Source organism: Haliotis asinina, chromosome 1 (genome assembly GCF_037392515.1).
Source record: "Haliotis asinina isolate JCU_RB_2024 chromosome 1, JCU_Hal_asi_v2, whole genome shotgun sequence".
Lineage (NCBI taxonomy): Eukaryota > Metazoa > Mollusca > Gastropoda > Lepetellida > Haliotidae > Haliotis > Haliotis asinina.
Window position 1 is genome coordinate 56481041 of NC_090280.1, and position 17446 is coordinate 56498486.

General features: G+C 39.4%; 1 protein-coding gene across 2 annotated transcripts; it reads left to right on the plus strand.

The window, feature by feature from the left end:
* The first annotated feature begins 4607 nt into the window (after positions 1 to 4607).
* LOC137294595 (T-box transcription factor TBX6-like) lies at positions 4608 to 17248 on the plus strand. 2 transcript variants are annotated; one of them, XM_067825650.1, is made up of 8 exons: positions 4608 to 4810; positions 6002 to 6152; positions 7376 to 7562; positions 10007 to 10274; positions 12057 to 12203; positions 13182 to 13249; positions 14057 to 14118; positions 15988 to 17248. In XM_067825650.1, exons 1-8 carry the CDS (start codon positions 4775 to 4777, stop codon positions 16653 to 16655), a joined length of 1587 nt encoding a protein of 528 aa, XP_067681751.1. In that variant the 5' UTR covers positions 4608 to 4774; the 3' UTR covers positions 16656 to 17248. The 2 variants fall into 2 exon arrangements, with proteins under 2 accessions (XP_067681751.1, XP_067681758.1); XM_067825657.1 differs by having other exon boundaries at positions 4622 to 4810; positions 7379 to 7562.
* Positions 17249 to 17446: the final 198 nt, after the last annotated feature.

A 17446-nucleotide genomic window follows, 5' to 3' on the forward strand; every position in this document is an offset into this window, starting at 1 on the left:
GACTGATTTTGCATTTGTTTCTATTCACCTCGATCACTAAATTCATTCTTTATAAAATCAGGCTACTCTGTGTTGTAGATTATCCCTGATAGAATTTAAACGATATCAAACTACAACTGATGATCTATCTATTATTCGTCTAGTAAACACTGTTTGTCATTTTGACGATACAGTATTCATTGATTTGGTCAGTATATATCAGTATAAATGGTACAATTAAGACACGGCAATCAGAGTGTCTGTTGGCAGTGTATACAAAATATTTGTGTTTCAGCCAAACGAATGAGCTTATCGACATGCAATATTTTATACATTCAGACAGGTAGGGTATAAATCTGATTGGGTTTACTATATGCTGCACACGTGACACTAAAAACTACTTTCTTTCATGCTGTTATCCAAAGCGTGACAAATAAATGAAATTCATTTTTCGATATACCACAACCATAATTAAAACATGTAACATGCATTACAGTGATATGTCCTGATGATTTAAGAAAATACCCATAATTAAAATAATTATGAAGTTATTTTTTTGATAAAATTAAATGCAATTGCTCAAAATAAATTAGCCATATCAATTATATATGCAGCATATTATGAGAGGAACCCCAAGGCCCCTCATGCAGATGTTACAGAGAACGATCTCTCACCGTTAATCTGCAGTCTGTGAATCAGTCATGCTCATGTACTCTTGCGTTCCCATCGAGACTTAGAAAATAGAAAACATGTGCATTTCGTGTGCAGAGATTTAAAAAAACCATGCAATTCGTGTAAAAGAAAAATGGATTTTGTCAGTTATTTGAAAGTTAACATTTAAATTTTAGTTTTCTCAATATGTACATTTTCATGTTTCCCACAAGGACCAGCACTCTCTCAGCAGGCTGTCGATAAACTCTTACGATTATAGTTTTATTTACACCTCAAAAAATATTGTTTTTACAGCGCATTGAATTAACTGCACTACTTACATCGGGGGTCCCACCTGCCCTGCTAGAGTCCCCCTGCGAAGAGCCCCGAGGAGGGGTGAGCGCAGCATGCATTTCAGACCCACCAAAGTACCGTGAATAATTTGTATACATTAAGAAATACATTCTTCAAAACATCTTTTGTGTGAAAATGTTCGAGTTGAGCTGGAGAGCTCGCGGCGGTTGATGTCTTTATCCGACTCAGTAGGTCTCTAAGCATGATCTTTTTCCTGAGTAACCCCTAAATCCCACGAGAGGTTAATTTTCATTGAGAGTTGACCCCTGAAGGGTTAAATCGATTGTTTCGAGGGCATGTTGAGGAGAGGGTTACTAAGATCACATTTTGGTGTAAAAATACCCTTAAACACAAAAGGATGTTTAAACAGTAGTAAGATAATTGATTTTTGTTCTTCATTAAAGTCGGTGTGCGGAGCTGACTTAAGAGTTGAACAATTAATAACACGATGGTGGGATCAGTTTGTTATTTGAGAAAAAGAAAACTTTCTGTTCATCTCGATATTGAGAAAATTATTCACGGTGTTTTGAGACTTTCGCACTTAGAGCTGATAACTTCTGATTCAGAACTGTCAACCGGTGAGTCATAAAAACAAAACAAAAAAAAAAAAACCCATGGAGTTTAAACCCCTGTTTCGGTTGTAAGTCTCAACATGCCATATAGACTTTACCCGCTTCAAAACAATACACCCGTATCCTAGCGCATGCCTAAGCTACTACCAACAATAGACCTATACGGGAAGATCGTCTAGCATGCATTTTTCACGAAATTATGTTTATTATTGCGTTCTTGCAATCTACATAACACACATCGAACAGCCGTCGACTGCTTTATAAGTATGTCAAAACTAAAAACTGAAAAGACAAAGGCCATGACACTGACGTCACAGTAATACTGTCACGCTATTCGCGAGGCACGAACGCTATTGATGTGTGTACTCTTCGTCGTCAAGGAGAATAAGGACAAATTCACACGTTCTGATCAACCCACTGCATGGTTATCAAACAGTCATTTTTACATAACCATATTTAGCGAGGTTAGGTTGGTAGGTATAATAACTATTTCTATGTGCTAAAGAAGAAATCATACATCAACACAATGACACAAGAACAACAACAACAAAATGCATTTTATCATACGTATGTATACTTGAAACTAAATATTAAATGTTTAATATAGTCGAACCATTAAAAGAATAATATAGAAATCAGAAGAAGGAGGAAGTTATTTTGTCATAGTGCTCAATGTTGCAATTAAAATAATTGCAAATACGAAAAAACGTGGTAAAAGTAACATCCCCTATAGGCCTACGAGACACTTTGCGCATTAAAATCAGAATATGGTTAAGTAAAACAATGTAATAATAAAACATATATAAGAACTATTTGTATTCAGCTGTGTCGTGAACATTCCGAGCGATCGTCCTATAGCGTGGCACAGCACGTAATTACTGGCTAGGTGATTCCTCTGGTTATAGTTTCATAAGCTATCCGAGACGAATGTAGCACTCAGCACGGACGGTATTTGTGAATATGCTGTAGGTCGAGCCATAGCACCCATAGGTAATGACAAATCGATGGGATAAGATACAATGTTGGCCTGATAATGAACGAGGGGTCTCTTGTGTACATTATGTATTCATAACAAATCGCAAAATACGGATGAGCAATAAACGGGTCATATACCCCTACCCAGCTATATCATACTGCTACAGAAGGGTTTGGTCACTAGCAAGGTGTCGTTTTAAGGACTGTTTTCAATTCAGAATTTGGTTTGAATGAATTTTGGATAGATTCATGTTGGATTTTTTACTAGAGCAGAAAAAACAGATCTATCATGTTTATGGCTTGAATTTAAGGAAGCAATTTTCTGAAACATTGACGAGTTTTGTGGTTATATTGTATTATATGTCACGTAGTATCTGACAGGTTTCAAGAAATTTCAGATGTTGTGGAAGAATGTTAATCAACATCCTTGGTTCCTTGTTTATTATCAACCTTCCGTTCTTACTTCAATTTTTGGTGGCAGAATTTCTGCCGATTAAACTGTGGCATTTAGTGGGTAGTTGTGTAGACGTAGTTTTTAAGTATATAAAATACACAACGCTTATACTTTTTGTGTTTGAATTTTTAAAAATAAGAAAGAGTTAATGTTGCGTTACCCAATTTGAGGCTGGTTGATTCATGTTTGAATACTGAATTATTCAATACAGATACACTTTATAACTAACGAAAATTATTACAAATTACACCATACATTGCCCGTGCGAATGGTACACAATATAAAACTCTCAACATTGCATGTACGGAGTTTGTCCAATAATATGCCACCCACGGAGAAAACGTTAAATTTTACAACATCGCTGGGAAATCTAATATGTTTGTTGTACGGTACGAATTCTTGTCTCTCCCCTTTCCAATCCGACGTACTGAAGCAAACACCCGTATGTAAAATAGGAAACACAAACGTAAACGTCTAGCAACTCTATAAAGTGCTCGGAGAATGTGATATACGTCCTGATTCATTCCGATTGTAGCGCTCCAACGTTAGTCTTTAGTAGCATGAGTTGGGACACAAGGTTATTCGAGGAAGCGTTTTATTTTTCACAGGCTGAGGGATTTCCTCTCATTCTTTCGTCAGATGTGAAAGAATTTTTCAAGCGATGAGAATAATTTGAAACGTTAGTTGTGACTGCATAAATGATTAGTGTTAATTTCTTTTACCCTTTGAATTATCTTCGAAATTTTTGAGTTATGTCACTTACATAGAAATCAAAATGCTGCAACATGAAATTTATAGGATTATGTAAACAGTGAAATGGAGATATTGAACAGAAGGATATAAAAGAAAATATACCGTTAAATCTCGTATAAACTACGATATTAAAACGTTTATTGTACTGCATGCTGGATTTTTAACTACAATTTCAACATTGTTTCTAAATAAATGATGTAAATTTGTACGTTTGCGCGCACACATGAAACTCCGAAATACATGTCGATTAAAGATCAGGTATTGTCAGAGATAGGTTCGCTAAAATATTTGTTTCATTTGAACGAAACACATGCCACACTCTGCAGAGACAATGGTTTGGGTGTGAAGTGTCACTTTAAACATGAACACGACGTTGATATATTTACATGTCCAGTCGTCTGGCGTTAGAAGAAACGACAACAATCTTTTCAAATCTCTGATTTTGTTGACTAGGAAAATGAAGTCTCCATATCTAATGAACTTAAGTCCGTTGACTGGAACCCATAAGCAGGAACGTATCTCGACACTTTGTCAATGGGCACCTGTCTCTACGACTGATTGGGAAAATATTTTCACCTCTTCTTGGCTAATTAACCCTTGAGTCGCCTTGCTGATGCGTTCGCGGGGTGACCGTTACGGAAGCCCGACCCTATTCAAGGGTTGTAACAATTGCGACATAGAACAAAAGAATGGCGATTTGTGAATCAAGTCTCCCGTTGTTTCTGACGACAGTATTTACGAAGAGATGGCATTGCTTGTTCGAGTTGTTTTAACAATTTCGCCTCTGAAAGCCCGGCGCCTATCTGTCGTGAAGGGGCGTGGCCATATTAACGCGAGCTGCCGACATAATGATATTGGGGGCGGAGCTTAAATCTAGCATGCTAACAAAATGGGAGGCTGTGGGGATTGACGGTAGAATTTGCTTGTCGCTTCAACTATAAGCACTTGTCTACCGTGGTACTAAACATTCGCTACGGCTTTTGAGGAGTCTGGATTTTTACCTGAGCCTGACATTGACATATATTCCACAACAAACATGGATCTTTTGTGTCAGCTTCCTCACAACCCTTGCGTGAGTATTTTCGGAAATATACGTTTATTAGTTTTGTAATTGCTATGCGTAGATGATGTAAATGTAAATATGAAGAAACCGATTGTTTACAATATTTTGCCAACTAGGTGTGGGAACAGTTTACTGAAACATTCTGCAAACAACATGCGTCAATTCCGTCATTATTTGCGTAGGACTACAAGTCAATCAATATGTTGTTTACATTTTTTTAAAGAATGTTTTTTAATGAGAATTAAAATGAAAATATACATTACTCTGTTATATTTGTCTCAAAACAAATTTTTAGTTTTTTTAAACTGACTGTTGTCCTTTAAAGAATATAATTAAGACCGCCCCTCATCCCCAGTCACCTGCTTCAACAACAAGGGACACAACTCACCTGTGCTTATTCTGTTATGTAATTGGTCAATTTGTGTTCAGACCGAGTTTGATTGACATATGAAACGGGTGCCGTAATCAGTGACGGCATAGATCAAAGTGTTCTTACTTTAGTCAGTTCTGATAATTCCTGATCAATACTAGCTGTAAACAATGAACAGGTGTACCAGTAAAGTAGTTATTTTTTTATTCAGTCAGATAAAATATTGTCAGAATTTCTCCCTTGTTATGATCACACTTCTTTACGGTTTACGGAGTTAGACAATTGTTGAGTTTTTAAAAATAATATGATCCCCACTGTCTTTTGTCAAGTCCCAAAATATGGAGAAGGGTGGAGGTCGCATCAAGTCAAATTATCCGTCTGTTTTCATTTTTAAGTAAACCCTGAAATTGAATTACGTAGCGTGTGTTTTCAAAAATATCCAGATCTCCGGATACTTAACTATCACAACAAACAAATTCGATGAGTACTCCTGAAAGTGATTGTCAATTTAACAGCAAGCGAGGCTGTATCAAGCCCGTACCGTAAGTTTACTGCTCGAGTTGAGTAGTTCTAAACGTTAGATTAGCAAACAAACGAACCAAGCGTCAGACACTCGGATAAGACGCCCTGCTGAGACACCCGCTCCAATAAAACAGGTGACTGCTGGTCTTGGTATCATAAAGAGCACAAACCCCGAGACGAACGGTCCGAATTGACAACCTAGCTCAGACTCAGTCTAAAATGGTTCGTGATATTGTCGTTTCCCTTTTTCAGTTGTGTTAAATATTTGTAATTTAATAATTTAATGAAAATGTTTTGTTTTATTTCAGAAGTACCCAACTTCCTCAGCAAACATGTACGAGGACGATTTGATTTCGCAACGAGCTCGTGCTTTTCCCCTGTCCCACGGGTTGATGCCAGCCCCCCAGGCCTCCTTCTTCGGTTTCCCTATGCACCCGGCCCACGATTCTCTTATGGCAGGTCAGTGACGTAATCACAATACCACACCAACAGTTTATAAATATAATATTTCCATTTTCAACATGATTATACAAAGCTTATAACTCACATTTGGAAGTAACCGTTTTCAGTTACAATTTGCATAACGTATAAATTTAATAACGTCTCTATGTAAAGGTTCCGAATAGTATAATCCTTTGTTATTTCGTTTACAAAGGTTCGCAGTTATTTCTGAGAGCATTTGAAAGGTATACATACACCAGCTATTTATCACACAAAACGGTCAATTATTAAAACTCGGTTGCATGCAATGTTATTTTGCCCGGAATAATATGTAGTGTGTTTATTTGACTACATTTTCAATATTCACAAGTATTTCAAGGGACATGTGGTATATCTTGCTGATACATGCCCATTACCAACCCCAAAGTGTTGTCAATTTCAATTTTCTCCTGAAATGAGCACTCATACATGATTTATATATGAAATGGATGCGGCAAACCCTGCCAATACCGAATTATATTTGGTTGATAAATAATACACAAAGAACAGGTCGTTATTATATTCCGATGCCGTTATTTTCAATCTGGACGTAGTTTGTGTTAGCGCGATGTTGCTACATTGAAATTACACGTTTGAGAAAACAGGCTGTGAAAGTGTTCACGTGTAAAATCGTATCTTTTTAAATGCTACCCAAAACGCGAAACCGACATTCGCCGCTGACTCAATTCCAGGGAGAGACGTATCAAAATTTAACATTTTAAAATTTTACTACGTCTTTCATAATGCTTAAATTGAATCACACACGGTTGTACACATCCGCCATACGTTGACATTGTTTTGACATGACGAGCAATTGAAACTCATTTGAATGTATCGTCAAAATAATTTTGATAGATTTGTTATATTACTAAAACACCTCCCGCACTGTAAGATTTGGTTATATTTCTTCCTTCCGATGTGATAAAAACAAAAACAAGTACATTCATGCTTAATCCTAATCAAAATGCAATTTCCAGCGAAGGAGGGACCGAAAACAAAACATTATATTGTCCTGCATTAATTCGTATTATTTACTTCAGTAGCATTTAGAAGCTGGTATTCCAGCAAAGAAGTTGATAATATTTCAAACTGCAACCTCCCTGTATCAAAATAATTGCAAATACACATGTACATTTGTTACAATCTATAATTTGTGGGGTTCTTAACTGTCCGTATCACGATTAACTGATTTTTTTCATTAGTAGGCCAAAGTCAGCAGTTCGGAGCTTACCCTCACCTCTCGACGCCCGACCCTAAACGCATGCTTACCTCGGGGGTGGGGCAGAGCGATTCCATGGACAAAAACATTAAGATCAGTCTGGACAACAGAGACTTGTGGAGCAAGTTCCACAACATTGGCACCGAGATGATCATCACGAAGACCGGCAGGTAAGGGCTGAAAAAGTATTTTCTAATGTCGAACACGTTGTTTGAAGACCGCGGATATAGGGATATAGTTTATGGCGTAGATCATCCACAAACCCACTTCTTGTTTGTATACATTAGGACACAGTATTCTGTGCACTAAGACTTTAGTTTTAAAGCGTACCCCCTGTTTCATGATGACTCGTACACATTTTGAACACTTGAAATGCTGAAACATACTCATTAACGTAGTATCTTTGATATAAATGTTTTCACTTTCGCACATGTGTCTGTCGACAGTGCAAGTTTTTCTTTTCATTTTGGTTCAGTCTATACAATCAAATACGAATTAAATATTATGTCAGACTTGAGTTAGTATCCACATATATCCTGACTGTCAGTTAACGTTCCGCATCAAGTGTTAACACAGTTTGTTGGATTCTGTTCGGCCCCCTACTGTTCCCAGGGACACCGCACGCGCTGGAGACTGCCGCGCGTGCGCATTGTTAACACGGGCACGTGCCATGGCGCGTGTCCATGGCTATGCATTCGTCTGTTACAATCAGATATCACGATTTCTAAAAGTAATTTTTATCAAACTATAGCAAAAATAGCAGAACCTACCGCAGATTTATTGCATGTCTTGTACTTAGTTACTAATATGCTGTCTCACTTTGGGGATTTCTGTTTGATAGCACGTGGGTATAGAGAAAATACATGTGCGATCGGTAATCACTTTAACGACCCATTCTCCTGGGTTAAAAAGTGTTGGTCTTTTATTACTTTCCATTTAATGTTTTTTTGCCTTGAAAGAATTTCATTTGACGACAGATGGAAACAACAGAATGCTTTTACATATTAACATAAATTTTAATATGATAAATTAGGTTTTTCTAATCTAGTTGTCCAATGCCCCGCTTGTCAAATGTGGTTAGAATGGCTTGGAGTAGAGTATAATCATCCTGCGGTTTGAAGCTACCTCATTTGAACGTATGGCAACTTGTAACCAACTTACCACAACAGAAACTTTATTTATTAATTTTTAAAAATAAATACCTATTCATACGGAACAATGCCTGCACGAAATCTTCTGAATAATATTTTATTTAGCTGTATGCATATTGTTACATATATAGTGATTATATGCCGTGGAACAAAATATCAAGTCGGAAATTGACCCTGGTTTGAAATACGTACAGGAACATTTGCTATTTTCGGAAGAGGGCATTTTTTAAGAAAGAGGAAATCTTTTGGAGTCATTGAAGGGTATTTAGAAGTGATACACATAAAGACAAGAGTTTTTTTTTATGGATGACAACTTCTGTATTGTGTCACGACGTTTCGGAGTATGTTCTTACTTCTTCATCAGGTGGAGTCTTTGGTATTTACTGGGTTAAAAAATAACACATGCAATGCTTAAAATATGTGTACATGTACAGTGTGACCTGTTGGAAATCCGGTTCGCGTCTTAATGGTTAGACGGTGTGGCAGGTGTTTTGTTGCCTGTAGAATTTGATAAACATATCGACGAAATGTACACACAGACATATGTTTCCTCGGCAGGTGTTTATGCTCCAAGCTAGTGTGACAGGTTCATTTGTATAGAGCGGGATATACTCTACACATTCTCTACCCGGATTTGCTAGATAAAGAGACAGATTCACCATTATCAAAAAAATTATTTTTTTTAACACCAGGATACAGGGTGTTGACAGTTCGAATTAAAACATGTTACCACGTTTCGGTTTAGCCTGACCCTTGTAACTTCCGGGTGCGGAATACGTCATATTTATCCTGTATTTACTCATTTCAAAAGAATGAAAAAATGAACACCTGTCACAACTGATACAAACAATATAGCGTCATATAAATAGTCATGTCTTATTAAAATAAAACTGCGTGTGCCATTATTCTGACTTATCTTCATCAATCTAAATCCAACAGCAATGAATTATAGTATAGAAAATATCAAATGTGGTTCACACATAACAGCTTATATGCATCTTCCGGATTTAGGAAAATACGCTTAAACTATGAGGTATTTCACTACCCCTGTGGTGTTTGTTACACTGATTTTGTTCTGATTAACGAATAAGTCGCGATATGCATCACAATATAGGAGATTCCGCGATACAACACTCACCATTTCAAAACGTTCGACGAACCATTAACATGTGAAGTTACTATCTGCATTATAGCATGTTTATCAAAAAGCAGTTTTAATATAATTCACTGTGCGCATTGATAGAGATATTTATTGTCTGGTTGTAATAAAGCGCGCTTCTGGAAGGACTCATTCATCATAGTGTGTACCGCAAATGTGTAACAAATGAACAACATTTTGTACTTTATTGCGTAGAACATGTGTCTCTCCCCTTGTGTGCGCTCAGCTATTAAAATTACAACAAATGATCGCCTCATAACGTGAAAAACCGAAAAATAATTTTCAAATGTTTTCTTTTTTTTAGGCGTATGTTTCCAACCATCAAAGTGACCCTTGAAGGTCTTGACCTTCACGCAAAGTACATCTTGCTTGTGGACATCGTACCGGTTGACGATTGTCGCTACAAGTACCATAATTCGGAATGGGTAGTAACCGGAAAAGCTGAACCGCACATGCCCGGAAGACTCTACATTCATCCCGACTCACCAGCTTCCGGTTCTCATTGGACCAAACAGCCGGTCACGTTCCACAAGCTTAAACTCACCAACAACAACCTTGACCAAAATGGACACGTAAGTGGTTTAAAACTGTGAGTTTACGTAAAGGGTATATACCACAGCAGATGCCGCGTCCAAAGAATCTAAAGAAATGGTGTTAAATATTTATTCCGCCCTACAGTCAATTTTCGAGCTTCTTGCGTGGAGAAATCGGATATGCTGGTAGTCCTTATTCGCCATTCTGCCAACCATCGTCCCGTAGGGCCTATCCTTAACCAAGAGCGTCGAATCCTGAAACTCATTGTGTGAAAAATCACGTTCATGATCGTAAGAAATAGCGCTCAAATAATTACCAGATCTCGTGCAGTAAATCCCAATATGGTACAGCACAAACGAGAATTCCTAGATTTTGCACGAAATCTTCCCTCTTGTCGCTCGGAGTAGTCAAAACAGGACTGAACAGAGTGATTTGCTTCACTGTTTCTAATGAAGATATGTAGGGTTCGTATGCACGTTTTTCTCAAGAGACCATACATGAAAAATGTCCCAGTCGAGATGGGTTTGGCATCAAGATTTAGACTTGACAAAATGGCCAACAGTTCAAGTTTTCTACACACAATCGATATTTTTTTTCACAAAATATATTTTTTTCTTAACAGAAAACGCTAGACTATAGCGCAAACGGACACCCTAATGCTTAATGTTGCCTCCAAGTCTCTGATATTTAGCACTGGTCAGTGGTTTATTGAATGAAGATTTGCAACCACTAAACAATCATTAGCTTTAAAGGGGCCTACTTAGCCACGTCATTATTCCCTAGTTCTTAATGAACTCCTGCCTTTACAAGAAAAGCGAAAATGATGGCTCGGTTCTTCTTTTGTGCTATAATTCATTATGAGAGTATTTGGACGGGCGTCCTTACGTCCCCAGCGCGCTGAAGTCGTTCGATGTTTTGCCTTTGTAATGAGGCATAGGAGCACTATCACTGTACAGACGCCAAGTGAAATTGATATTCTCCCATGGGGCACCTTCAGGGAGCCCGCGAGGTCGAAGGTTATTTAAGGAAGGCTTGGGATGAAGGAAAGAGAAAAGAAAAACTAAAATGGCCGTCATTTGGCCCACGAGGCGGACTCAATTTCAATTAAACAATTTAGGGATCGTGTAATTAAGGATGATCTGTTTTTCGACGTAACTGAAATGGAAGCACGGGAGTTTAAATGAAGCTCAGAAAAATGTCTTAAGGCGCTTGAAACTAATTAAACATGCACGCCTTCTGCGCATGTCTGAATGATGATGCCGAATGCATTTGATGAATATGCATTTACCATGAGTGGATTGTTCACGTTTTGAAACATGAAATTGAAATGTTATCGCATTTCGAACAGAAACAAGAAAGGCAACCGTAAGACATAATTAATTATACCTGTCGGATTTTACTAATGATATGATGTCATCATTCACAATCTCAGCTGGTGGTATGGAAAAAATAACGAAAACTCCATCAAATATTTATCTTCTTAAGCCGTTATCCCCCGGTTCGTGCCAGAAATTACGCTTAAATAAACCTATAGAGATTTTATCCAACATTTCCAGGTGACGTGTTAATTAATAAGCGGTTTTGTTTTGCTGTGGAGCGTTGAATAACGAGATGCCACTAAAACCCGAAACAAGGAATTTAGCACGGACACGGCATCTGAATATTATCTTCTACATCATTAATTAAACATTTTGCAATGCTCTGACTAATGAGGAAGTTTTTGCCTTGTGTGCAAAAATCAGCCTTTCATTAAAAAGTATTTTCAATTTTATTCACAGTTTTTAAATTTTATTTTGAATTCGTGTTTTTTTAAATTTCAGATTATTCTCAACTCCATGCACAAGTACCAACCAAGAATCCACGTGGTGCAGGCGAACGACATCTTCACAATGAGATGGAATACATTCAACACATATGCTTTTGACGAAACATGTTTCATCGCAGTGACGGCTTACCAGAATGAACAGGTGCGTACCATATTTTCAGACGGGGAGAGTGTCATAGCCTATGAAGATCACTGATACACACAAAAAGTATTGAAATAGATGTTTAGTCCGAGACCCAAGTGTTGTCATGCTTGTCTTACCATTCTAGATGCGTAATTCAAAACTCGGTTAGTGATAGGTCAATTTACTATACGAACAAGTGGTCTAACGCGTTTCCCTAGGGACGGTCTCTTCCGTTTCATGTCTTAACTGAATAATGGCTGCACTTTCGTGACGCGCTTCCAGTAATGGTTAATACGGCCTCTCTGTGTAACTGCCTACGTAATCTTACAGAAGCATTCGATCGGCTTCAAAAGCCGACAAAATGAATATTTCATCGACGAGTACAGGCTCATTCCGTGGACCGTTTGAAGTAGTCCGCCATTTACATCGAACCAGTTTCCTAACACCTTGGTTTGGTCAGATGGAACTGGCCGTGAGAGAACTGACGAATTTGGCGTGGCTCGTGGCACTTATTGCAACGAGTAACAGTATTCAGACATACGATTTTCGTGTCAACTAACATTAACATGAAGGAAGGGTTAATGGTTTGTCGTAAAAGAGCCTAAAGCGATTGATTTGAGTCCAGTGATACGGTTAAAAGTACCCGAGGGCAGATGTCGTCATTAAAAGCATTATGTAATGTGAAATATCATTTTTAAAAGTTGCAGTAAATGTACAGTAAATGTTCAGTTCTGTTTACTAACGGAATTTACACCACAGCTGATAGGAGTCGATAGGGAATCGCACGTGTTAGGCACCGGGCGCGGTATTTAGCCTCACGTGCAGGTGCTGTTTGCGCACGCGCCGTAGTTTTTGGTCGCGCGACATCGTTAAAGAGAGCAATCGAGCACGTGCAGCACACACACTATCGAAATCGGATTATAGACTCATTATCAAATATTGTGTCCTGTTGGGTATAAAGTTTTCGTTATTTATCTATTGTTACATTGTTTACAGATAACCCAACTCAAGATTGATAACAACCCTTTTGCCAAAGGATTCCGTGACAACGGAATGGGAAGACGGTAAGTTAAATATAAATTCTGAAAAAGGAAAACCAAGTATTTTTCTTAGTAGGAATTACTGGTAATATTTTCGGGAGCAATAATCAGCCCTATAATCTATAGTGGTTCCAGTCGCATTTAAATGTTTCAACGCTCTTTGATGTTTGGTTGTTAACGTAGCTTCGCCAACGTTGCCGCTGGTGCCGACGTTGTCACGCCATGGCTAGAACGTTTCTCATAAATCTTTGTGACCATGGAAAATAGGCGTAAGACAGCTAGACTAAACGTGACAAGTCATAGACCAGTAGTGTCTGAGCCAGAGCGCTCGGCGCCGATCAATATATATTCCTACACAGAGGGAAAAAAATAAAATGCTTTGTCTACAGAAAGTGCGAGAAAATGGTGGCAAATCTGTAGAGGTGGTAGCGCTAAGTCGTGACAGTTAGACTGATTTCACCGATGGACGGCATAGAAAAATGTCATCAAGGGAGCTAGGTGTTAAAGAATTGGCGGGTTGGTTGCGCGACGAGTTGATCTAAACGTCGCGTGTACTGACCAAGACGTGTTTGAGGTGTGCCGGGTTGATTCAAAATGAACATATTCATCTTACTCAATAAGGCCTATTTCGCGAATATATTGATGATGGTCAAAACGATTCCGGCTGTTCGCCCATGGAACACGGGAAGGTGACAAATCTTTTCCAGAAGGCGCTAGGCGCTGACATATTGTCTGATTTCCCTCGTGGCCAGAATCCCACTCTCAGAATCCCCAATTTTGGCCCCGCTCCCCCTCCCAATACCCATTCACACGTTGTGTCTTCTCTTCCAGTGATCACCGCCTTAGCATTAAAAGACCGGCAAGTGAGGATGGTTCGTCGGATCATGATAAAGGTAAATACTTCAGCCAGCGTCCAGATTTTTTCCTCCTGGCGTTCTTTCATGACTTTGCAATTGAATTACACATCTGCCTGCCCGGGCTTCCTGTCAATGTTTTTCGGCAAATCCTCTCAGTTGCCGCATTTTCTAACACGTGTGCGAGCTAGTCGCCGGATTGACTATCTGCCATGGCTGTGAAAATGCACGCTTTTACACCCCACGTGAATTTAAGTTTGTCACTTTCGTGGCCAGAATGCCCAGGACTGGGCCGGAGTGAGAATTCGGCATCTTTGTTATGTGATTAGTTGCAAGGTCTTGCAATATTGATGAGACTCTCTAATTGCATCAGCGAGACGACACTGAAATATCGCGGCAAATTTTCGCACCTATACTCTCGACTAATTCAATCATCTTCCGAAACTCGTCAGCTTACACCTGGGCCGAGAAATGGCGTCGATGTACTCGGAAAACCGTTCTCATCTGTTCCAGAATAACGATTAATGTACTCCGAAACCCCAATCTGGTTTAAGTGGCAACTCAAATAAGCACCTTACCGATTTATGGTTAACCATTCCAGTTTGAGTTGAAGGGGAACCGTTCTCTTAAACCGAAATCAGATTGTTTTTGTTCGGTGGTGTTGGGGGTGAAAAACTAGCCGACACTTTCTCTCACGTAAACGTCAGAGACGTGAGAACATGGAACTGAATTTCGGAAAAAACTTGCCTTCAGTGAGATTTGCTTGTAGTTCTTGACAATATATAAAAAACAAAATGACTTGACTAAAACGGATGGTGTTAGTTTTGTTGTCAAGCGTAATCTGTTCCGGTAATTATGACAAAATGTTTTGTAAACTTATTAGGAATTAATTGCAAAAACATTTCTTCCACAGTCTGTCATTTTCCTCACAAAATCTCTACCGAAAGCAATATTTGTTCGCAGTTAACAGATCAAATGAAAATGTGACTAAAGAAATACCGAAACAAATATGTTGATAATAACTGACTTATTACTAAAGATTGTTACGACATCTCGGCTTGTGGGCGCATTTGGCACGCGCCCGTTTACGGCATGTGGTTAAAGGGGATGGCGATTATCCTCGCCTCTTACTGCGCATGTTACGTCACGTGACGTCATTGTAGCACTTTCTTTTGAACAACCTGTCGGGTATTCGTAATCTCATTTGTAACTCTAGTGGTGTGTTTTATCGGGTATGTTATCAGTAATTGGGATTTGGCTACCTGTCGTCGCCATGAAAAGCGCGCCACCTGTCAGTCACCTGACTGACAATGGACGAACAACTTTGAAGGGTTTTGTTTGCGTAATTGTTTGTACATTCATGTAGGATAATATTTTTGTTAACAAAGACATTTGGCCACAAATCGACCGGAATGGGTGTTGAGTAACGAATGACATTTGTAATCAGAACAACTGACACGCGCAATATGTCACAGTATTCGTCGACAGCAGTCAGTAAGTAATCCATTAAGGCATTGATTAACAATAGAGCTTCATGAACGCATAAAGAGGACGAATGTTTTCCCCTGTGTTCTGCTGCTTGTAGAGCAACGATTCGGATGTGAGCAAGTTTCTGACTTGTATGTATCATAGAGTTTGATTGGCAGCCGTGACAGATGGAACGTTGGGGCTGTTGTCGATTTCTTGATTTGACAGGTGCCCCGAGCATTGTCCATAGCAGTGTGTTAAGTAAACAATTGATAGGTGGCTTCTCGGATAAATAGATCAAACGGCGCTCGATGCATTTCTCAAAGCGGGTGATTTATATTGTATGAGGAGCTGTCGGATTCATTTAATTAACCTAATATTCGCTGAGTGTGGAAGATATTGGATTTCAAAGTATTTATTGTGTTTGAATTTTCGTTACAGTGGAATTAACAGCAATGAAAAAGCTCAAAACGGACGAAGATGATATCGGCATGAAATTGAAGACGGAACCTCACAATGCAGTGACGTCACACGCTCCAAAAGATGAAGACAGTGACCCAGTTTCCGACACATCCGACGAAAACCCCAGTGATGCTTCCGGTACAGAACTACCCCCATGTCAGATCTTGAAATCGACAGCCATTTCCCCGGATCTGGACAAATCCCGTGGGTCTAACAGCTCCACCCCCTCGCCCAACCAGTGCCAGTTCGGCTCCGTGAAGTCATTTAACCAGTCATGCATGGGAGGCGATCAGGTCTACTACCCACACCATCCCGCCGTCAGCAGGGTACCAAGTAGTAGCTTTCTTCCTGTTTCAACAAGCTCCGCTCTCCTCCAACCCGTCTCAAGCAGCATGAGTTTGAGCCTTCATCCCGTTAACAGTCAAATGCAGGCGTGTCGTTTGTCGGGACAAACCAGCGACTGTGCGATACGTCAGACAAGCGGCCTGAATACGGCATCTCATGGGTACGGTATCCGTACGACTCCACCTCAACACCACCCCTCACTATCATCCTGCACGTACATGCAATCAGCTCAACCGTACGCAACTCACCTAACACCCAACATGCATATGATGAACATGAATTTCACGGGCCCCATGGCGTGAACCTACACACGCGAGGTGTGAACATTAACCCAGGGCCTGGCCCGACTACAAGTGCTTGCCCCGTACAGCTTCGGGGTTCGGGGACGCGGGGGTGTCACGTCAGGACAACCGCAACACTGCAGCGAATATTGTACATATCTAGCAGTGACGTCACTGGCTGCCGAGGTGCTCTGTACATATTTGACAAAACGGATATGACGTCATTGTCACATGATCAGATCGGCAGTTTCAGTTGGTCAGGTCTCATTTGCTCAACCGGAAGTCTGTGTTGTGTGTGGAACGTTGTGTACAATGGTGTTCACGAAAATAGACCTTAATATCTGTTGCTGAAACGACTACGGAAAAAAATAGTCAACCCCAAATCCACGTCTGGGCGACGAAGACGTTTATTTATTCAGTATGGCGACATGAACATAGATTAATGACTGTATTATATGCATATTTATATGTGACTCACATTTGGTTGTTATGATTCCAAGCACCATGATCTTGTAACGTCATTTCTTAGGAGCCCTAGGCCCCAAATGGCGAGTGCAAGAATTGTTTTTCTTGCCAAGTTATTGATATTTTACGACTAAAATATTGAAAACTAACATTGCGTTTTGTTCTCTTCTTGTTTGATTCTTCTTGTGCCAGGGTACATATGGCTAGCGTCGTAGAGTGAGGCGATGTAATTCGTTTGTACCTAGTTGCCTTATTGTAAGACAGGAACCGATGATCGTAGGTTCGAATCACGGTTTCTAGAATAGGTCAGTTATCGACATCATATCAGTATTCATGGGTTTAACCAA